The sequence below is a fragment of the Mytilus trossulus genome, chromosome 2 (assembly GCF_036588685.1).
Source record: "Mytilus trossulus isolate FHL-02 chromosome 2, PNRI_Mtr1.1.1.hap1, whole genome shotgun sequence".
In the NCBI taxonomy this organism is placed as follows: Eukaryota; Metazoa; Mollusca; class Bivalvia; order Mytilida; family Mytilidae; genus Mytilus; species Mytilus trossulus.
In genome coordinates, this window is record NC_086374.1 from 9518019 (window position 1) to 9543255 (window position 25237).

Here is a 25237-nt window from a genome sequence, read left to right on the forward strand (position 1 = left end):
ATTTTTACGGCATTGCCATTTATTTTCTCTAGGAAAATTCTTGAGAGGTAGCTGCACCAAGTTTTTTTATAAACTTTTAGTACATGTATGCACTGCTGACTGCAAATTTGAGGTCGATTGTACTTGTAGTTTCAGAGTACATGTGGATTTTTTTTTCAGAAGTGACGCAAGAACAATATTAAATTTCAATTTTTCATGAAACATGATTGATTGATCATCATCATGATTGATTGATTACTTGACTGATTGATTGATTGATCATGATTATGATTGATTGATTACTTGATTGATTGATTGATTGATTGATTAGTTGGTTGGTTGGTTGGTTGGTTGGTTGGTTGGTTGGTTGGTTGGTTAAACACGTTGGATAGGGTCAATTGAAACAGCGAAAAAGAAACAAAGATCTTGGACCCTATATTAAACACATGAGACAGAAACATGATTGATTGATCATGATCATGATTGATTGATTGATTGATTGATTGATTGATTGATTGATTAGTTGGTTGGTTGGTTGGTTGGTTGGTTGGTTGATTGGTTAAACACGTTGGATAGGGTCAGTTGAAACAGCGTAAAAGAAACAAAGAAGATCTTGAATCCTCTGATTGATTGATTGATCATGATCATTATTGGTTGATTGATCATGATCATGATTGATTGATTGATTGATTGATTGATTGATTGATTGATTGATTGATTGGATGGTTGGTTGGCAGGCAAACACACATAAAACTCTTCAAGTAGTGCCCCAAATCACACATGGACATGACCTTGACATTTGACCTTGTGACCTTTGTCAAGGTCATTGCTTCACAATGTCATTGCAAAAGACCCTATGGGTCAAGGACATTTTGTTTAAGAGTTTTGCCCAATAATGGCTTTTTATAAACCATCAATGGGGGTTATGTCCCTTACATAATGGTAAAACTAATACAATCATAAAGTAACAAAGTTGCCCCTTGAAGTACTCAACATTTTTCACTGCTTAAATTTTCTGTATCTATAACCATTCAAGAATTATAGGGAAATCAAAGACATATGAAAATCTAAAATATGACCTTGACCTTTGACCTTGACCTAATTTTCTTAGTTAGGAATCAGGGGACTCAAATAAAAACATTCCAGGGTTATACGGTTAACGGTTTATGAGTTAAAAAAATATAGCGACAAATTTATTCCGTAAAGGTAGATAACTCCTATAAAATTTCATCGAATCGCTTCGATCCAAATACGCCAAAAATTACTGAGGTTGTAACGAACAATTTGTGAAAAGAATTTTGTCGCTATCTTTTTTTGTTATGAAGGAGATGCACACACATGATAAACAGTGAATAGGGAGATAACTCTCACAAAGAAAATGGTTCGGCTTAGCAGGGTGAAATTTAAAAGCGCATAAACTATACGATACCATATGAGAAATATCTAAGCGACATATTGCGAAACAAACATTTATCGCAAGAAAAAAATTTGGCGGAAGAAAAAAAAAAATAATAATAATAATAATCAGAACAAATACAATAGGACTTTCCACAGAAAAGTGGAAAGACCTAATAATATGGAAAAAACTGGAGTTGTCGTTCGTTTTACGTTGAAAGGATCGATAGCACACAACCTACATTCAGTTGTAAGTGAAGGGTTAAAAAAAAAAGGGGGGGGGGGGCAAAACGGGGTCTCGGGATTTTTTTTTTTTTTTTTTTATTAACGGAACAGAATGGTTAAAAAGGTTCTTTACAATATAAATCAATTGCTTTAAAAAAGCAATTGTAGGGGGTCTTTCCCCCTTTAAAATTAATTGAATTGGGGGGGGTGGGGGGTGTTTGTTTGTTTGTTTGTTTGTTTCTGTATGGGGTTTTTATTATTGTTACCGGAAAAGGTTCATGTTTAGTTTGGAAAGTTTTTCTTTTATTTTAGGTACAGCGCGCGCGCCACATCACGTGACACGGGTTTATAATAACGAAAAGATAGTCTTTTTATTTCTCTTTAGGTCGGGACGTTGGACAGACAACATCTATAGAGATGGAATGTACACAATGTAATTTCTTTTGTCATTGTAGGAAATTGACATCTTGTTGACAGTTCACGGGCAGTGCATGTTTTGGATTTAATTGATCCGGTGTAACTTTAAAACACATTTATTGATTATTTTCTGATAATGTACATTTTTCAGCACTTGTTTGTAACACAGATTAGTATTTCAATCTCGGAGCGGACATTTTATTGTAGGTTTTTACTGAGATTTACGGACCTAGCCAGCGATTTTTACGGCATTGCCATTTATTTTCTCTAGGAAAATTCTTGAGAGGTAGCTGCACCAAGTTTTTTTATAAACTTTTAGTACATGTATGCACTGCTGACTGCAAATTTTGAGGTCGATTGTACTTGTAGTTTCAGAGTACATGTGGATTTTTTTTTCAGAAGTGACGCAAGAACAATATTAAATTTCAATTTTTCATGAAACATGATTGATTGATCATCATCATGATTGATTGATTACTTGACTGATTGATTGATTGATCATGATTATGATTGATTGATTACTTGATTGATTGATTGATTGATTGATTAGTTGGTTGGTTGGTTGGTTGGTTGGTTGGTTGGTTGGTTGGTTGGTTAAACACGTTGGATAGGGTCAATTGAAACAGCGAAAAAGAAACAAAGATCTTGGACCCTATATTAAACACATGAGACAGAAACATGATTGATTGATCATGATCATGATTGATTGATTGATTGATTGATTGATTGATTGATTGATTAGTTGGTTGGTTGGTTGGTTGGTTGGTTGGTTGATTGGTTAAACACGTTGGATAGGGTCAGTTGAAACAGCGTAAAAGAAACAAAGAAGATCTTGAATCCTCTGATTGATTGATTGATCATGATCATTATTGGTTGATTGATCATGATCATGATTGATTGATTGATTGATTGATTGATTGATTGATTGATTGATTGATTGGATGGTTGGTTGGCAGGCAAACACACATAAAACTCTTCAAGTAGTGCCCCAAATCACACATGGACATGACCTTGACATTTGACCTTGTGACCTTTGTCAAGGTCATTGCTTCACAATGTCATTGCAAAAGACCCTATGGGTCAAGGACATTTTGTTTAAGAGTTTTGCCCAATAATGGCTTTTTATAAACCATCAATGGGGGTTATGTCCCTTACATAATGGTAAAACTAATACAATCATAAAGTAACAAAGTTGCCCCTTGAAGTACTCAACATTTTTCACTGCTTAAATTTTCTGTATCTATAACCATTCAAGAATTATAGGGAAATCAAAGACATATGAAAATCTAAAATATGACCTTGACCTTTGACCTTGACCTAATTTTCTTAGTTAGGAATCAGGGGACTCAAATAAAAACATTCCAGGGTTATACGGTTAACGGTTTATGAGTTAAAAAAATATAGCGACAAATTTATTCCGTAAAGGTAGATAACTCCTATAAAATTTCATCGAATCGCTTCGATCCAAATACGCCAAAAATTACTGAGGTTGTAACGAACAATTTGTGAAAAGAATTTTGTCGCTATCTTTTTTTGTTATGAAGGAGATGCACACACATGATAAACAGTGAATAGGGAGATAACTCTCACAAAGAAAATGGTTCGGCTTAGCAGGGTGAAATTTAAAAGCGCATAAACTATACGATACCATATGAGAAATATCTAAGCGACATATTGCGAAACAAACATTTATCGCAAGAAAAAAATTTGGCGGAAGAAAAAAAAAAATAATAATAATAATAATCAGAACAAATACAATAGGACTTTCCACAGAAAAGTGGAAAGACCTAATAATATGGAAAAAACTGGAGTTGTCGTTCGTTTTACGTTGAAAGGATCGATAGCACACAACCTACATTCAGTTGTAAGTGAAGGGTTAAAAAAAAAAAGGGGGGGGGGGGCAAAACGGGGTCTCGGGATTTTTTTTTTTTTTTTTTTTTATTAACGGAACAGAATGGTTAAAAAGGTTCTTTACAATATAAATCAATTGCTTTAAAAAAGCAATTGTAGGGGGTCTTTCCCCCTTTAAAATTAATTGAATTGGGGGGGGTGGGGGGTGTTTGTTTGTTTGTTTGTTTGTTTCTGTATGGGGTTTTTATTATTGTTACCGGAAAAGGTTCATGTTTAGTTTGGAAAGTTTTTCTTTTATTTTAGGTACAGCGCGCGCGCCACATCACGTGACACGGGTTTATAATAACGAAAAGATAGTCTTTTTATTTCTCTTTAGGTCGGGACGTTGGACAGACAACATCTATAGAGATGGAATGTACACAATGTAATTTCTTTTGTCATTGTAGGAAATTGACATCTTGTTGACAGTTCACGGGCAGTGCATGTTTTGGATTTAATTGATCCGGTGTAACTTTAAAACACATTTATTGATTATTTTCTGATAATGTACATTTTTCAGCACTTGTTTGTAACACAGATTAGTATTTCAATCTCGGAGCGGACATTTTATTGTAGGTTTTTACTGAGATTTACGGACCTAGCCAGCGATTTTTACGGCATTGCCATTTATTTTCTCTAGGAAAATTCTTGAGAGGTAGCTGCACCAAGTTTTTTTATAAACTTTTAGTACATGTATGCACTGCTGACTGCAAATTTTGAGGTCGATTGTACTTGTAGTTTCAGAGTACATGTGGATTTTTTTTTCAGAAGTGACGCAAGAACAATATTAAATTTCAATTTTTCATGAAACATGATTGATTGATCATCATCATGATTGATTGATTACTTGACTGATTGATTGATTGATCATGATTATGATTGATTGATTACTTGATTGATTGATTGATTGATTGATTAGTTGGTTGGTTGGTTGGTTGGTTGGTTGGTTGGTTGGTTGGTTGGTTAAACACGTTGGATAGGGTCAATTGAAACAGCGAAAAAGAAACAAAGATCTTGGACCCTATATTAAACACATGAGACAGAAACATGATTGATTGATCATGATCATGATTGATTGATTGATTGATTGATTGATTGATTGATTGATTAGTTGGTTGGTTGGTTGGTTGGTTGGTTGGTTGATTGGTTAAACACGTTGGATAGGGTCAGTTGAAACAGCGTAAAAGAAACAAAGAAGATCTTGAATCCTCTGATTGATTGATTGATCATGATCATTATTGGTTGATTGATCATGATCATGATTGATTGATTGATTGATTGATTGATTGATTGATTGATTGATTGATTGGATGGTTGGTTGGCAGGCAAACACACATAAAACTCTTCAAGTAGTGCCCCAAATCACACATGGACATGACCTTGACATTTGACCTTGTGACCTTTGTCAAGGTCATTGCTTCACAATGTCATTGCAAAAGACCCTATGGGTCAAGGACATTTTGTTTAAGAGTTTTGCCCAATAATGGCTTTTTATAAACCATCAATGGGGGTTATGTCCCTTACATAATGGTAAAACTAATACAATCATAAAGTAACAAAGTTGCCCCTTGAAGTACTCAACATTTTTCACTGCTTAAATTTTCTGTATCTATAACCATTCAAGAATTATAGGGAAATCAAAGACATATGAAAATCTAAAATATGACCTTGACCTTTGACCTTGACCTAATTTTCTTAGTTAGGAATCAGGGGACTCAAATAAAAACATTCCAGGGTTATACGGTTAACGGTTTATGAGTTAAAAAAATATAGCGACAAATTTATTCCGTAAAGGTAGATAACTCCTATAAAATTTCATCGAATCGCTTCGATCCAAATACGCCAAAAATTACTGAGGTTGTAACGAACAATTTGTGAAAAGAATTTTGTCGCTATCTTTTTTTGTTATGAAGGAGATGCACACACATGATAAACAGTGAATAGGGAGATAACTCTCACAAAGAAAATGGTTCGGCTTAGCAGGGTGAAATTTAAAAGCGCATAAACTATACGATACCATATGAGAAATATCTAAGCGACATATTGCGAAACAAACATTTATCGCAAGAAAAAAATTTGGCGGAAGAAAAAAAAAAATAATAATAATAATAATCAGAACAAATACAATAGGACTTTCCACAGAAAAGTGGAAAGACCTAATAATATGGAAAAAACTGGAGTTGTCGTTCGTTTTACGTTGAAAGGATCGATAGCACACAACCTACATTCAGTTGTAAGTGAAGGGTTAAAAAAAAAAAGGGGGGGGGGGGCAAAACGGGGTCTCGGGATTTTTTTTTTTTTTTTTTTTATTAACGGAACAGAATGGTTAAAAAGGTTCTTTACAATATAAATCAATTGCTTTAAAAAAGCAATTGTAGGGGGTCTTTCCCCCTTTAAAATTAATTGAATTGGGGGGGGTGGGGGGTGTTTGTTTGTTTGTTTGTTTGTTTCTGTATGGGGTTTTTATTATTGTTACCGGAAAAGGTTCATGTTTAGTTTGGAAAGTTTTTCTTTTATTTTAGGTACAGCGCGCGCGCCACATCACGTGACACGGGTTTATAATAACGAAAAGATAGTCTTTTTATTTCTCTTTAGGTCGGGACGTTGGACAGACAACATCTATAGAGATGGAATGTACACAATGTAATTTCTTTTGTCATTGTAGGAAATTGACATCTTGTTGACAGTTCACGGGCAGTGCATGTTTTGGATTTAATTGATCCGGTGTAACTTTAAAACACATTTATTGATTATTTTCTGATAATGTACATTTTTCAGCACTTGTTTGTAACACAGATTAGTATTTCAATCTCGGAGCGGACATTTTATTGTAGGTTTTTACTGAGATTTACGGACCTAGCCAGCGATTTTTACGGCATTGCCATTTATTTTCTCTAGGAAAATTCTTGAGAGGTAGCTGCACCAAGTTTTTTTATAAACTTTTAGTACATGTATGCACTGCTGACTGCAAATTTTGAGGTCGATTGTACTTGTAGTTTCAGAGTACATGTGGATTTTTTTTTCAGAAGTGACGCAAGAACAATATTAAATTTCAATTTTTCATGAAACATGATTGATTGATCATCATCATGATTGATTGATTACTTGACTGATTGATTGATTGATCATGATTATGATTGATTGATTACTTGATTGATTGATTGATTGATTGATTAGTTGGTTGGTTGGTTGGTTGGTTGGTTGGTTGGTTGGTTGGTTGGTTAAACACGTTGGATAGGGTCAATTGAAACAGCGAAAAAGAAACAAAGATCTTGGACCCTATATTAAACACATGAGACAGAAACATGATTGATTGATCATGATCATGATTGATTGATTGATTGATTGATTGATTGATTGATTGATTAGTTGGTTGGTTGGTTGGTTGGTTGGTTGGTTGATTGGTTAAACACGTTGGATAGGGTCAGTTGAAACAGCGTAAAAGAAACAAAGAAGATCTTGAATCCTCTGATTGATTGATTGATCATGATCATTATTGGTTGATTGATCATGATCATGATTGATTGATTGATTGATTGATTGATTGATTGATTGATTGATTGATTGGATGGTTGGTTGGCAGGCAAACACACATAAAACTCTTCAAGTAGTGCCCCAAATCACACATGGACATGACCTTGACATTTGACCTTGTGACCTTTGTCAAGGTCATTGCTTCACAATGTCATTGCAAAAGACCCTATGGGTCAAGGACATTTTGTTTAAGAGTTTTGCCCAATAATGGCTTTTTATAAACCATCAATGGGGGTTATGTCCCTTACATAATGGTAAAACTAATACAATCATAAAGTAACAAAGTTGCCCCTTGAAGTACTCAACATTTTTCACTGCTTAAATTTTCTGTATCTATAACCATTCAAGAATTATAGGGAAATCAAAGACATATGAAAATCTAAAATATGACCTTGACCTTTGACCTTGACCTAATTTTCTTAGTTAGGAATCAGGGGACTCAAATAAAAACATTCCAGGGTTATACGGTTAACGGTTTATGAGTTAAAAAAATATAGCGACAAATTTATTCCGTAAAGGTAGATAACTCCTATAAAATTTCATCGAATCGCTTCGATCCAAATACGCCAAAAATTACTGAGGTTGTAACGAACAATTTGTGAAAAGAATTTTGTCGCTATCTTTTTTTGTTATGAAGGAGATGCACACACATGATAAACAGTGAATAGGGAGATAACTCTCACAAAGAAAATGGTTCGGCTTAGCAGGGTGAAATTTAAAAGCGCATAAACTATACGATACCATATGAGAAATATCTAAGCGACATATTGCGAAACAAACATTTATCGCAAGAAAAAAATTTGGCGGAAGAAAAAAAAAAATAATAATAATAATAATCAGAACAAATACAATAGGACTTTCCACAGAAAAGTGGAAAGACCTAATAATATGGAAAAAACTGGAGTTGTCGTTCGTTTTACGTTGAAAGGATCGATAGCACACAACCTACATTCAGTTGTAAGTGAAGGGTTAAAAAAAAAAAGGGGGGGGGGGCAAAACGGGGTCTCGGGATTTTTTTTTTTTTTTTTTTTATTAACGGAACAGAATGGTTAAAAAGGTTCTTTACAATATAAATCAATTGCTTTAAAAAAGCAATTGTAGGGGGTCTTTCCCCCTTTAAAATTAATTGAATTGGGGGGGGTGGGGGGTGTTTGTTTGTTTGTTTGTTTGTTTCTGTATGGGGTTTTTATTATTGTTACCGGAAAAGGTTCATGTTTAGTTTGGAAAGTTTTTCTTTTATTTTAGGTACAGCGCGCGCGCCACATCACGTGACACGGGTTTATAATAACGAAAAGATAGTCTTTTTATTTCTCTTTAGGTCGGGACGTTGGACAGACAACATCTATAGAGATGGAATGTACACAATGTAATTTCTTTTGTCATTGTAGGAAATTGACATCTTGTTGACAGTTCACGGGCAGTGCATGTTTTGGATTTAATTGATCCGGTGTAACTTTAAAACACATTTATTGATTATTTTCTGATAATGTACATTTTTCAGCACTTGTTTGTAACACAGATTAGTATTTCAATCTCGGAGCGGACATTTTATTGTAGGTTTTTACTGAGATTTACGGACCTAGCCAGCGATTTTTACGGCATTGCCATTTATTTTCTCTAGGAAAATTCTTGAGAGGTAGCTGCACCAAGTTTTTTTATAAACTTTTAGTACATGTATGCACTGCTGACTGCAAATTTTGAGGTCGATTGTACTTGTAGTTTCAGAGTACATGTGGATTTTTTTTTCAGAAGTGACGCAAGAACAATATTAAATTTCAATTTTTCATGAAACATGATTGATTGATCATCATCATGATTGATTGATTACTTGACTGATTGATTGATTGATCATGATTATGATTGATTGATTACTTGATTGATTGATTGATTGATTGATTGATTAGTTGGTTGGTTGGTTGGTTGGTTGGTTGGTTGGTTGGTTGGTTGGTTAAACACGTTGGATAGGGTCAATTGAAACAGCGAAAAAGAAACAAAGATCTTGGACCCTATATTAAACACATGAGACAGAAACATGATTGATTGATCATGATCATGATTGATTGATTGATTGATTGATTGATTGATTGATTGATTAGTTGGTTGGTTGGTTGGTTGGTTGGTTGGTTGATTGGTTAAACACGTTGGATAGGGTCAGTTGAAACAGCGTAAAAGAAACAAAGAAGATCTTGAATCCTCTGATTGATTGATTGATCATGATCATTATTGGTTGATTGATCATGATCATGATTGATTGATTGATTGATTGATTGATTGATTGATTGATTGATTGATTGGATGGTTGGTTGGCAGGCAAACACACATAAAACTCTTCAAGTAGTGCCCCAAATCACACATGGACATGACCTTGACATTTGACCTTGTGACCTTTGTCAAGGTCATTGCTTCACAATGTCATTGCAAAAGACCCTATGGGTCAAGGACATTTTGTTTAAGAGTTTTGCCCAATAATGGCTTTTTATAAACCATCAATGGGGGTTATGTCCCTTACATAATGGTAAAACTAATACAATCATAAAGTAACAAAGTTGCCCCTTGAAGTACTCAACATTTTTCACTGCTTAAATTTTCTGTATCTATAACCATTCAAGAATTATAGGGAAATCAAAGACATATGAAAATCTAAAATATGACCTTGACCTTTGACCTTGACCTAATTTTCTTAGTTAGGAATCAGGGGACTCAAATAAAAACATTCCAGGGTTATACGGTTAACGGTTTATGAGTTAAAAAAATATAGCGACAAATTTATTCCGTAAAGGTAGATAACTCCTATAAAATTTCATCGAATCGCTTCGATCCAAATACGCCAAAAATTACTGAGGTTGTAACGAACAATTTGTGAAAAGAATTTTGTCGCTATCTTTTTTTGTTATGAAGGAGATGCACACACATGATAAACAGTGAATAGGGAGATAACTCTCACAAAGAAAATGGTTCGGCTTAGCAGGGTGAAATTTAAAAGCGCATAAACTATACGATACCATATGAGAAATATCTAAGCGACATATTGCGAAACAAACATTTATCGCAAGAAAAAAATTTGGCGGAAGAAAAAAAAAAATAATAATAATAATAATCAGAACAAATACAATAGGACTTTCCACAGAAAAGTGGAAAGACCTAATAATATGGAAAAAACTGGAGTTGTCGTTCGTTTTACGTTGAAAGGATCGATAGCACACAACCTACATTCAGTTGTAAGTGAAGGGTTAAAAAAAAAAAGGGGGGGGGGGCAAAACGGGGTCTCGGGATTTTTTTTTTTTTTTTTTTTATTAACGGAACAGAATGGTTAAAAAGGTTCTTTACAATATAAATCAATTGCTTTAAAAAAGCAATTGTAGGGGGTCTTTCCCCCTTTAAAATTAATTGAATTGGGGGGGGTGGGGGGTGTTTGTTTGTTTGTTTGTTTGTTTCTGTATGGGGTTTTTATTATTGTTACCGGAAAAGGTTCATGTTTAGTTTGGAAAGTTTTTCTTTTATTTTAGGTACAGCGCGCGCGCCACATCACGTGACACGGGTTTATAATAACGAAAAGATAGTCTTTTTATTTCTCTTTAGGTCGGGACGTTGGACAGACAACATCTATAGAGATGGAATGTACACAATGTAATTTCTTTTGTCATTGTAGGAAATTGACATCTTGTTGACAGTTCACGGGCAGTGCATGTTTTGGATTTAATTGATCCGGTGTAACTTTAAAACACATTTATTGATTATTTTCTGATAATGTACATTTTTCAGCACTTGTTTGTAACACAGATTAGTATTTCAATCTCGGAGCGGACATTTTATTGTAGGTTTTTACTGAGATTTACGGACCTAGCCAGCGATTTTTACGGCATTGCCATTTATTTTCTCTAGGAAAATTCTTGAGAGGTAGCTGCACCAAGTTTTTTTATAAACTTTTAGTACATGTATGCACTGCTGACTGCAAATTTTGAGGTCGATTGTACTTGTAGTTTCAGAGTACATGTGGATTTTTTTTTCAGAAGTGACGCAAGAACAATATTAAATTTCAATTTTTCATGAAACATGATTGATTGATCATCATCATGATTGATTGATTACTTGACTGATTGATTGATTGATCATGATTATGATTGATTGATTACTTGATTGATTGATTGATTGATTGATTGATTAGTTGGTTGGTTGGTTGGTTGGTTGGTTGGTTGGTTGGTTGGTTGGTTAAACACGTTGGATAGGGTCAATTGAAACAGCGAAAAAGAAACAAAGATCTTGGACCCTATATTAAACACATGAGACAGAAACATGATTGATTGATCATGATCATGATTGATTGATTGATTGATTGATTGATTGATTGATTGATTAGTTGGTTGGTTGGTTGGTTGGTTGGTTGGTTGATTGGTTAAACACGTTGGATAGGGTCAGTTGAAACAGCGTAAAAGAAACAAAGAAGATCTTGAATCCTCTGATTGATTGATTGATCATGATCATTATTGGTTGATTGATCATGATCATGATTGATTGATTGATTGATTGATTGATTGATTGATTGATTGATTGATTGGATGGTTGGTTGGCAGGCAAACACACATAAAACTCTTCAAGTAGTGCCCCAAATCACACATGGACATGACCTTGACATTTGACCTTGTGACCTTTGTCAAGGTCATTGCTTCACAATGTCATTGCAAAAGACCCTATGGGTCAAGGACATTTTGTTTAAGAGTTTTGCCCAATAATGGCTTTTTATAAACCATCAATGGGGGTTATGTCCCTTACATAATGGTAAAACTAATACAATCATAAAGTAACAAAGTTGCCCCTTGAAGTACTCAACATTTTTCACTGCTTAAATTTTCTGTATCTATAACCATTCAAGAATTATAGGGAAATCAAAGACATATGAAAATCTAAAATATGACCTTGACCTTTGACCTTGACCTAATTTTCTTAGTTAGGAATCAGGGGACTCAAATAAAAACATTCCAGGGTTATACGGTTAACGGTTTATGAGTTAAAAAAATATAGCGACAAATTTATTCCGTAAAGGTAGATAACTCCTATAAAATTTCATCGAATCGCTTCGATCCAAATACGCCAAAAATTACTGAGGTTGTAACGAACAATTTGTGAAAAGAATTTTGTCGCTATCTTTTTTTGTTATGAAGGAGATGCACACACATGATAAACAGTGAATAGGGAGATAACTCTCACAAAGAAAATGGTTCGGCTTAGCAGGGTGAAATTTAAAAGCGCATAAACTATACGATACCATATGAGAAATATCTAAGCGACATATTGCGAAACAAACATTTATCGCAAGAAAAAAATTTGGCGGAAGAAAAAAAAAAATAATAATAATAATAATCAGAACAAATACAATAGGACTTTCCACAGAAAAGTGGAAAGACCTAATAATATGGAAAAAACTGGAGTTGTCGTTCGTTTTACGTTGAAAGGATCGATAGCACACAACCTACATTCAGTTGTAAGTGAAGGGTTAAAAAAAAAAAGGGGGGGGGGGCAAAACGGGGTCTCGGGATTTTTTTTTTTTTTTTTTTTATTAACGGAACAGAATGGTTAAAAAGGTTCTTTACAATATAAATCAATTGCTTTAAAAAAGCAATTGTAGGGGGTCTTTCCCCCTTTAAAATTAATTGAATTGGGGGGGGTGGGGGGTGTTTGTTTGTTTGTTTGTTTGTTTCTGTATGGGGTTTTTATTATTGTTACCGGAAAAGGTTCATGTTTAGTTTGGAAAGTTTTTCTTTTATTTTAGGTACAGCGCGCGCGCCACATCACGTGACACGGGTTTATAATAACGAAAAGATAGTCTTTTTATTTCTCTTTAGGTCGGGACGTTGGACAGACAACATCTATAGAGATGGAATGTACACAATGTAATTTCTTTTGTCATTGTAGGAAATTGACATCTTGTTGACAGTTCACGGGCAGTGCATGTTTTGGATTTAATTGATCCGGTGTAACTTTAAAACACATTTATTGATTATTTTCTGATAATGTACATTTTTCAGCACTTGTTTGTAACACAGATTAGTATTTCAATCTCGGAGCGGACATTTTATTGTAGGTTTTTACTGAGATTTACGGACCTAGCCAGCGATTTTTACGGCATTGCCATTTATTTTCTCTAGGAAAATTCTTGAGAGGTAGCTGCACCAAGTTTTTTTATAAACTTTTAGTACATGTATGCACTGCTGACTGCAAATTTTGAGGTCGATTGTACTTGTAGTTTCAGAGTACATGTGGATTTTTTTTTCAGAAGTGACGCAAGAACAATATTAAATTTCAATTTTTCATGAAACATGATTGATTGATCATCATCATGATTGATTGATTACTTGACTGATTGATTGATTGATCATGATTATGATTGATTGATTACTTGATTGATTGATTGATTGATTGATTGATTAGTTGGTTGGTTGGTTGGTTGGTTGGTTGGTTGGTTGGTTGGTTGGTTAAACACGTTGGATAGGGTCAATTGAAACAGCGAAAAAGAAACAAAGATCTTGGACCCTATATTAAACACATGAGACAGAAACATGATTGATTGATCATGATCATGATTGATTGATTGATTGATTGATTGATTGATTGATTGATTAGTTGGTTGGTTGGTTGGTTGGTTGGTTGGTTGATTGGTTAAACACGTTGGATAGGGTCAGTTGAAACAGCGTAAAAGAAACAAAGAAGATCTTGAATCCTCTGATTGATTGATTGATCATGATCATTATTGGTTGATTGATCATGATCATGATTGATTGATTGATTGATTGATTGATTGATTGATTGATTGATTGATTGGATGGTTGGTTGGCAGGCAAACACACATAAAACTCTTCAAGTAGTGCCCCAAATCACACATGGACATGACCTTGACATTTGACCTTGTGACCTTTGTCAAGGTCATTGCTTCACAATGTCATTGCAAAAGACCCTATGGGTCAAGGACATTTTGTTTAAGAGTTTTGCCCAATAATGGCTTTTTATAAACCATCAATGGGGGTTATGTCCCTTACATAATGGTAAAACTAATACAATCATAAAGTAACAAAGTTGCCCCTTGAAGTACTCAACATTTTTCACTGCTTAAATTTTCTGTATCTATAACCATTCAAGAATTATAGGGAAATCAAAGACATATGAAAATCTAAAATATGACCTTGACCTTTGACCTTGACCTAATTTTCTTAGTTAGGAATCAGGGGACTCAAATAAAAACATTCCAGGGTTATACGGTTAACGGTTTATGAGTTAAAAAAATATAGCGACAAATTTATTCCGTAAAGGTAGATAACTCCTATAAAATTTCATCGAATCGCTTCGATCCAAATACGCCAAAAATTACTGAGGTTGTAACGAACAATTTGTGAAAAGAATTTTGTCGCTATCTTTTTTTGTTATGAAGGAGATGCACACACATGATAAACAGTGAATAGGGAGATAACTCTCACAAAGAAAATGGTTCGGCTTAGCAGGGTGAAATTTAAAAGCGCATAAACTATACGATACCATATGAGAAATATCTAAGCGACATATTGCGAAACAAACATTTATCGCAAGAAAAAAATTTGGCGGAAGAAAAAAAAAAATAATAATAATAATAATCAGAACAAATACAATAGGACTTTCCACAGAAAAGTGGAAAGACCTAATAATATGGAAAAAACTGGAGTTGTCGTTCGTTTTACGTTGAAAGGATCGATAGCACACAACCTACATTCAGTTGTAAGTGAAGGGTTAAAAAAAAAAAGGGGGGGGGGGCAAAACGGGGTCTCGGGATTTTTTTTTTTTTTTTTTTTATTAACGGAACAGAATGGTTAAAAAGGTTCTTTACAATATAAATCAATTGCTTTAAAAAAGCAATTGTAGGGGGTCTTTCCCCCTTTAAAATTAATTGAATTGGGGGGGGTGGGGGGTGTTTGTTTGTTTGTTTGTTTGTTTCTGTATGGGGTTTTTATTATTGTTACCGGAAAAGGTTCATGTTTAGTTTGGAAAGTTTTTCTTTTATTTTAGGTACAGCGCGCGCGCCACATCACGTGACACGGGTTTATAATAACGAAAAGATAGTCTTTTTATTTCTCTTTAGGTCGGGACGTTGGACAGACAACATCTATAGAGATGGAATGTACACAATGTAATTTCTTTTGTCATTGTAGGAAATTGACATCTTGTTGACAGTTCACGGGCAGTGCATGTTTTGGATTTAATTGATCCGGTGTAACTTTAAAACACATTTATTGATTATTTTCTGATAATGTACATTTTTCAGCACTTGTTTGTAACACAGATTAGTATTTCAATCTCGGAGCGGACATTTTATTGTAGGTTTTTACTGAGATTTACGGACCTAGCCAGCGATTTTTACGGCATTGCCATTTATTTTCTCTAGGAAAATTCTTGAGAGGTAGCTGCACCAAGTTTTTTTATAAACTTTTAGTACATGTATGCACTGCTGACTGCAAATTTTGAGGTCGATTGTACTTGTAGTTTCAGAGTACATGTGGATTTTTTTTTCAGAAGTGACGCAAGAACAATATTAAATTTCAATTTTTCATGAAACATGATTGATTGATCATCATCATGATTGATTGATTACTTGACTGATTGATTGATTGATCATGATTATGATTGATTGATTACTTGATTGATTGATTGATTGATTGATTGATTAGTTGGTTGGTTGGTTGGTTGGTTGGTTGGTTGGTTGGTTGGTTGGTTAAACACGTTGGATAGGGTCAATTGAAACAGCGAAAAAGAAACAAAGATCTTGGACCCTATATTAAACACATGAGACAGAAACATGATTGATTGATCATGATCATGATTGATTGATTGATTGATTGATTGATTGATTGATTGATTAGTTGGTTGGTTGGTTGGTTGGTTGGTTGGTTGATTGGTTAAACACGTTGGATAGGGTCAGTTGAAACAGCGTAAAAGAAACAAAGAAGATCTTGAATCCTCTGATTGATTGATTGATCATGATCATTATTGGTTGATTGATCATGATCATGATTGATTGATTGATTGATTGATTGATTGATTGATTGATTGATTGATTGGATGGTTGGTTGGCAGGCAAACACACATAAAACTCTTCAAGTAGTGCCCCAAATCACACATGGACATGACCTTGACATTTGACCTTGTGACCTTTGTCAAGGTCATTGCTTCACAATGTCATTGCAAAAGACCCTATGGGTCAAGGACATTTTGTTTAAGAGTTTTGCCCAATAATGGCTTTTTATAAACCATCAATGGGGGTTATGTCCCTTACATAATGGTAAAACTAATACAATCATAAAGTAACAAAGTTGCCCCTTGAAGTACTCAACATTTTTCACTGCTTAAATTTTCTGTATCTATAACCATTCAAGAATTATAGGGAAATCAAAGACATATGAAAATCTAAAATATGACCTTGACCTTTGACCTTGACCTAATTTTCTTAGTTAGGAATCAGGGGACTCAAATAAAAACATTCCAGGGTTATACGGTTAACGGTTTATGAGTTAAAAAAATATAGCGACAAATTTATTCCGTAAAGGTAGATAACTCCTATAAAATTTCATCGAATCGCTTCGATCCAAATACGCCAAAAATTACTGAGGTTGTAACGAACAATTTGTGAAAAGAATTTTGTCGCTATCTTTTTTTGTTATGAAGGAGATGCACACACATGATAAACAGTGAATAGGGAGATAACTCTCACAAAGAAAATGGTTCGGCTTAGCAGGGTGAAATTTAAAAGCGCATAAACTATACGATACCATATGAGAAATATCTAAGCGACATATTGCGAAACAAACATTTATCGCAAGAAAAAAATTTGGCGGAAGAAAAAAAAAAATAATTAAAAACCAATTGTTCAGAGAACAATTGAAAGTCTTTCCACAACAAAGAAATTTGGATAAGAAGATAGTTTCTTCATACTGATGAGATAAATAATGGTTTATATAATACTTCCGGTCTCATATGATAGCTTATTTCACACTGATTCCAAAAATATATAGTTTCTATGTACTTTTGCATGTAGAATGGTAAATAATTGGCGACTTCCAGTTTGTTGGAAGTCATTTTTAGTCTTCAGTAATCAGTTTATGTATCTATATGTTAAAATATATGGATTCTGAGTACTTTTTTGTGAAAAAACTGCAAAAAAAACTACTTCCGGTTTTCTCAAGGTCACTTCCGGTAGCCATTTTTCAAGGTCATTTGTCACTTAACCTTTTGTTTAAGGTCAAATGTCTTTATAATGAACTTACTTGAAGTTATAATCAAATAACCTCATATCAAGACATTTCAGGGGCAACAACTCCTATAAGATGCCATTAAATTGTATAAGACTAAATGTAGCATATCTTCATAACAATAAAGCTGACATTTTGCACTTGTTCTTTTATATGTATCTCTCAAAGTGAGGGAGAAAATGCAAAAACAAGTAAAAGTCACAATTGAGAATTTGACCTTGACCTTTGACCTTGACCTCATTTTCTAAGTTAAGACCTAGGGGACTCAAATAAAAACATTCCAGGGTTATACAGTTAATTCTTTATGAGTTAAATAAACATACAGACAAATTTATTTTGTAAAGGTAGATAACTCCTATAAAATTTCATCGAATCGCTTCGATCCAAATACGCCAAAAATTACTGAGGATGTAACAAACAATTTGTTAAAAGAATTTTGTCGCTATCTTGTTTTGTTACGAAGGAGATGCACACAGAGGATAAACAGTGAAAAGGGAGATAACTCTTACATAGGAAATGGTTCGCCTTAGCAGGGTGAAATTTAAAAGCGCATAAACTATACGATACCATATGAGAAATATCTAAGCAACATATTGCGAAACAAACATTTTGCGCAAGAACAAAATTTGGCGGAAGAAAAAAAAAAAAAATTAAAAACCAATTGTTCAGAGAACAATTGAAAGTCTTTCCACACCACAGGAATTTGGATAAGAAGGTAGTTTCTTCATACTGATGCGATAAATGATGGTTTAATTATCTCTTTGAGTGATATAAGGGAGATAATATGCTACTTCCAGTCAAATGAATGTCACATCCGGTCTCATATGATAGCTTCTTTCACACTGATTCCAAAAATATATAGTTTCTATATACTTTTGTATGTAGAATGGGAGATAATTGGCCACTTCCGGTTTGTAGGAAGTCATTTTTAGTATTCAGTAATCGGTGCATGTATCTATATGACAAAATAAATGGATTCTGAGTACTTTTATGTGAAAAAATTGCAAAAAAAGCTACTTCCGGTTTTCCAAAGGTCACTTCCGGTATCCATTTTTCAAGGTCATTTGTCACCCAACCTTTTGTATCAAGTCAAATGTCTTTATAATGAACTTAATTGAAGTAATTATCAAATAACCTCATATCAAGACATTTCAGGGGCAACAACTCCTATAAGATACCATTTAATTGTATAAGACTAAATGTAGCATATCTTCATTACAATAAAGCAGACATTTTCCACTTGTTCTTTTGTATGTATCTCCCACAGTGTCAGAGAAAATGCAAAAACAAGCAAAAGTCACAATTGAGAACTTGACCTTGACCTTTGACCTTGACCTAATTTTCTAAGTGAGGACCCAGAGGACTCAAATAAAAACATTCCAGGGTTATACGGTTAACGGTTTATGAGTTAAAAAAACATACGAACAAATTTATTCCGTAAAGGTAGATAACTCCTATAAAATTTCATTGAATCGCTTCGATCCAAATACGCCAAAAATTCCTGAGGATGTAACGAACAATTTGTAAAAAGAATTTTGTCGCTATCTTGTTTTGTTACGAAGGAGATGCACACAGAGGATAAACAGTGAAAAGGGAGATAACTCTTACATAGAAAATGGTTCGCCTTAGCAGGGTGAAATTTAGAAGCGCATAACCTATACGATACAATATGAAAAAAATCTAAGCGACATCTTGCGAAACAAACATTTATCGCAAGAACAAAATTTGGCGGAAGAAAAAAAAAAAAAAAATAATAATAATAATCAGAAGAAAAACAATAAGTCTTTCCACAGAAAAGTGGAAAGACTTAATAATAATAATAATCAGAACAAATACAATAGGACTTTCCACAGAAAAGTGGAAAGACCTAATAAATGAAATAGGACACACGTATGACATCGCCTGTTCGTGATTGAAATAAGTGCAAAATTTTTGAAATTGTTATTTCCATATTGTGTTTGATTTGGGTTTAATTAACCGTATTTGATTTTGCGACCTTTTACCATACAACAGTGTTAATAATGCCAGTACAAACTTATGGTCTAAACATTTCACTTGTAATCAGTTGTTACTTTTATCTTTGTGTGAACTCGAAAAGGTCACACATCTCGTAAGCACTCTCAATTAATATCATATTATGTTTTATCAGTGGAAGGTGAGAAAAATGATAAAGGGCATTCTTATTTTTATGGCATTATTCTTTTTATTTGCTTTAAATATCTGTTTAACGAATGCATGATAAGTGGTAACACACATCATTTTTGTCAACCTAATTACGATGGGTGTTAACATATGAGCTGAGTCGTTTCAGTTGCTGAAGAGATCATAAGATCATCACATAGACTGCTTACTTTAAAAAGTATTTCAGAGCTCAATGTATTGCATTTAGATATTAGCCTGCCACAAATTGAGTCAAACGGACGTTTCTATGCTGAACAAGTACCATTACTGAGAGAGAACTGAATGTATAAAAATATAAATATATAAATATATAGAAATAAAGATACCTCTTTAGAAGCCAAGTAATCCATTCCTAAGCATATACCATATGCTAATCTTGCTAATTTATCTGAAATCTCCGCAGTAAAACATTCTCTTACAGAATCAAGGTATTGTTTTAATGTCCCATTGTCACAATACTCCAAAACCATAATATCACCACCTAGTATCGAAATTGTTGTTAATTGTAATAAAACGTGGAAGGAGTATTGCAAAGAAAAGGCAACATACAAATATAAGAATGTTCACCCAATATGAAAGGATAACTTAGGTAATGGAAATATAGCTATATATGATTCCACGCATGATAATGCATTTTCTATATTAATGTAGCAATTCATAGTTATAAATGTGCCCTACCGAATAAGACTTATCACATGACTTGTACTTGCAAATAAACTCATCATAGATACCAGGACTAAATTTAGTATACGCCAGACGCGCGTTTCGTCTACAAAAGACTCATCAGTGACGCTCGAATCCAAAAAAGTTAAAAAGGCCAAATAAAGTACGAAGTTGAAGAGCATTGAGGACCAAAATTCCTAAAAGTTGTGCCAAATAGAGCTAAGGTAATCTATGCCACATGATGATGGCAATATGTGGAGCAGGATCTGCTTACCCGGCCGGATCACCTGGTATCACCCCAGATTTTGGTGGGGCTCATGTGGCTCTGTCCTAATCTTTCTCTGTTGCGTTTTTAAGTAAAAATTTTATGTTCATACTTGTTATCTTCAAAAGTTTCTCCATCCTCCAGAACAAATGATCCTTCCATATTTTGAAAATATTTGACAGACGTTATATCATTATCTGGATCAGCAATGTGAAATCAAACCAACGTTCTATGTCATTATAATGAGAAAAGTTATTTTTGATCGTACTAATATGTATTTTCAAATTGAAACAGAATGTGTTTTGAATATCAACTACAGAGCTTAACAAGTTCTTACGTGCGTCATCCTCACAAGACCCCTTAAACTCCAGCACATTGACATGATGTCCAACCTTGGTTGCATAGAAATTGATTTTAGCTTTCATCTCTGTTCTTTGTAAATCAGTGCAGTCCTCTGAAAATAAGAGAAATAAATGTTCACCGGTTATACTGTATAGACCAACTTACACAGAAATGAAAACTTTTAATTATAAAAAGTGTTCACATAGAAATAACAGTCAACTATTTCCCCCTATAGATTAGAAGTATTTAGAATACTTAGTGTATTTTGAACCGTTTGTGAATTTTGATATTTTAATTCACAAAATATACAAAGGACACCAGGTTTGAAAATCGTTTATATACATTCTGTGATAGAAGCTTCAAATGTTTCACTATTTCTTTCAAATGTGACACAATATTTTATCGTATATTCTGTCGGCTATTTTAGTTTTACCATGAACAGTTTTAGCCACAACAGATTCCTCCAAGTTTTTATTGGTATATAGTTTAGCTCTGAATATGATTGCAAATTTCCCTCTTGCAATTTCTTCCTCTAAAGACAACTTGTTACGTCTGATGTACCAATGCTGTTCCCCTTCAAACTGCACATCACCATGGAAACGAACATCTCTATCAAAGACAGTGGAGATGGCACGATTCTACAAATAGACGATTGTCGTAGTAATCAAACGATGAAAACCATAACAAAATTAAAGATATAAAAAAAAGAAGATGTGGTATGATTGCCAATGAGACAACTCTTCACAATATATACTCTTTAAAACATATTATAGTACATGAATAAAAAAACATCTAATGCGGTATGCCATATGTTTGTTTTTGTCGATAATAACACTCGCTATGGAATATCGGTGTAACAAATGACTATGGATATGTGTCACTTGTAATAGCATCAATCTCTTCATATTGCAAGTTCGTTTGTTCAATATATAATGAACTGTTTATTGTCTTTTCACCCTTTTCTGTTGATCATAATGTTGTATGTTTTTCACAGACGTGTGGCTTTGAAGGCATATTGGTTTTTCTCCTGCTTTTTACAAAATTACAAAATCGATAGATATTATTGTTAATAAGTGTATGTCATGTTGCTAGTATAAGCTTAAAACAATCTTAAAAGAGGAGCGATAGATACCAGAGGGACACTCAAAATAAAAAATGACCTACATTTCTGCTTTTTGGTGGTGTGTGATCCATTCGCCTGAGATCATACCATGTATTCCTAAGTTGACTCATACGTTTGGTCATACGTCTTTTAACTTTATTCAATTTTCCCATTCTGCCTAAAGCAACCAACACCAAGACAACAACAACCAAAATAAAAACAAATCCTGAAATAAAAAAGACGATTCGATGATAAGTTCTTAAATAATAATCATTTAAAAAAAGAAGAAAACAACGAATGCATTATACAGTTATTTAGTAGCAATCTTCGCATATTTAATTTAATGAACCAATATATTGAATGTATTTACTTTATTTTTATCTCTTGAACTAAAAGATATTTTATAAAAAGAATACACAAGTAAGTTTTATCTTATAATAAAGTATCAAAACATATACCAACAAAATAAACTCACCCCCTCCAATGGCGTAGAAACCGTACTGAGGGAATTCAAAGGCTGAAAAATATCCCTACCATGTAAGTAAAATAAATCAGCAACATAAACAAATGACTTAATGTCAGGACTATTTTAAAACAGTAATTTTTTTTAGCATTACTCTTTTTGTGTTGTTATCTACATAGACATGTAGCATGTTGGGCTGGTGATACGTAAATTTCAAGCACTTTTTGTATAACCGACAGGCATGTATTTACTATGAAAGTATCGGCCAATGTAGACAAGACCGACAACATAATGAAGGTATGACTGATGGTTGTGCTTAAATATGAAAACGACAGACATGGTAGATATGCCATAAAACTCAACAGAAAAGTGGAGCGATCAAAAATATAATTTTAATGATTTACTTATTCATCGCAGTAGCGTCCAATATTTAAAACGTCTATGAGATTTTTTGATGTGTTTATGATGAGCAGCTTCATTGTATCGATTTTTGATGATATTAATATCCATCTTCTTTCCTTTAATATAATGTTAAAGTATTTCAGAGGGCGAATTAGCCTGAAATTATTTTTTACATTTATTTTTCTACTTATAAATCTAAGATTTAAAATAGAAGGATAAAAATAAACAGAGTAATCATTATAAAACATATAATTATATTATACGTTTATCAGCTGTAAAGGCAGCAGATGCTAGTGGTGTTGCCAAGCTTTGTATATAGGAAGACACATTCCCATAGTCCGAGTACATTTTTATGTCATGCCTAGCTGATGGTTGAAGATCTGGTATAGTGAACTCTGTGTCATCCTTGTCAACCTTATACTCCTTGGTTGTATTATCGGATTTGACCACAACAACATTTCGAACTCTGTCGTAGCAGGTGGGTAATAGCTTCCATTGTATTGTTATAGTCCTGTCAGTCGTTTTGACAATGGAAATGTTAAATGGACTCGAATCTAAATCAAAGAAAAAAGTTGACTATTAGGGCAAACAACAAATACACGATGCGTTAAGATATCTGCAGTTTCAAATCATTTTTACACAAGGAAAATATTTGTCTATGTTTGTCATTGCACTAAAACACTTGGCCATTTAATTATTTAAAATCAGAATTCTTGAGAGTTGCTAATTTTTTTCTAATTCATTATCTTATTTTTAGTTATTTTCATTTAGTTTGGATTTACATAAGGATGTTGCTGTTCTGTATTTTTGTCAACAAATGATATGATGGTGTCGTTTGATTATTTAGTACGTGAAAGTTGTTTCAAATAAAACATGCCAAAATAAAAGTTAAAATCGTCAAATGGAATGTTATTTGTATTTTCGCTTTTGTTGATGACCTGGCGCAGGAACATATATATTAACTGTTCCCAGCCTGGCGTTGTCTGGTCTACTGATACATTTTCGGAGTGTTTCATCGAAATGTTCTTGCAATTCTGAAGACTAATAAACAATGCAAGTTGTGTCACATCTAAATGAACTCCTAATCAGATTCACTCGACGGTCCAAATGAGAAATAGCGAGATAAATGGTTGTGTTGAATCGTTTTTTAAAAAGTTACAAGATTTAACAATTTCATGCGACTATTGTACAAGTGAGAGGTTTAGCTAGCTATAAAACCAGGTTTAATCAACCATTTTCTACATAAAAAAGCTTGTAACGAGTGAGGAAAACGACAGTTGTTATCCATTCGTTTGATGCGTTTGAGCTTTTGATTATGCCATTTGATGACAGACTTTCAGCTGTGAGTTTGGTATTTTTGTGATTTTTCTTTATACGCACATCATCACTACATATAAATCATACCACATACTAGGGAATAGGCATTCACAAATATTGTGTGCGATCATTTCAATCGTAAGTAGCAGAAATCATCACCCATTCAATAAAAATGAAAAGATAATAATATTTTTTTTCAATTTTGAATTTGATGGAATACCATCAGTGGCCTCACATAAGCAAGTGTTAAAGGTCAAATAAAGTACGTAGGACTTGAAGTAAAACATGACTTTATATTATTAACTATCTACTTCCAATTTCTCAGCCGTGCCGTCTGTCCAATTTTATGACGTTCACATAACTTAATCAATACGTAATGCTTGTGCATGTTCAATATAACCAACAGGTATGCTCCGGACAAACAAATTATCTACCAGAAGAATGAGGAAGAACGACCGAACCTACATAAGCAAATAACAATCACAATTTGTTTGACCAATACGATGTGTCTCGTTACAAGACAATAACAATCAAAACCAAGCAGTAAACAAAGACTCACAAAACCAAAGGACATTTACATCAACAGTTATAAATAATAAATAAGAAACAGCATGAACTCCACTAAAAACCGGGACTGAAATCAGGTGCTCCGGAAGGGTAAGCGTTTCCTGCACCGTATACGACACCCGTCGTGTTATTTCTTTGTTCAGGTCCTCATGGTTTTCTCTTCTCAGAACCAAGAACAGTTATTGATATGTAGTCTGTTCTGATTGTGTGATATTCCCGGTTGTTATATT

General features: G+C 33.7%; 1 protein-coding gene across 1 annotated transcript in view; it reads right to left on the reverse strand.

Moving 5' to 3' along the window:
• Window positions 1-25237, reverse strand: part of LOC134704825 (uncharacterized) — a 57324-nt gene that overhangs the window by 15689 nt on the left and 16398 nt on the right. Inside the window, exons 12-17 of the mRNA XM_063563607.1 lie at window positions 23387-23677; window positions 22734-22775; window positions 22321-22484; window positions 21590-21794; window positions 21152-21268; window positions 20213-20367 (exon numbers count right to left, since the gene is read on the reverse strand). Of these exons, the coding sequence (XP_063419677.1) occupies window positions 20213-20367; window positions 21152-21268; window positions 21590-21794; window positions 22321-22484; window positions 22734-22775; window positions 23387-23677 (974 nt within the window). The remainder of the gene's footprint in view (window positions 1-20212; window positions 20368-21151; window positions 21269-21589; window positions 21795-22320; window positions 22485-22733; window positions 22776-23386; window positions 23678-25237) is intronic.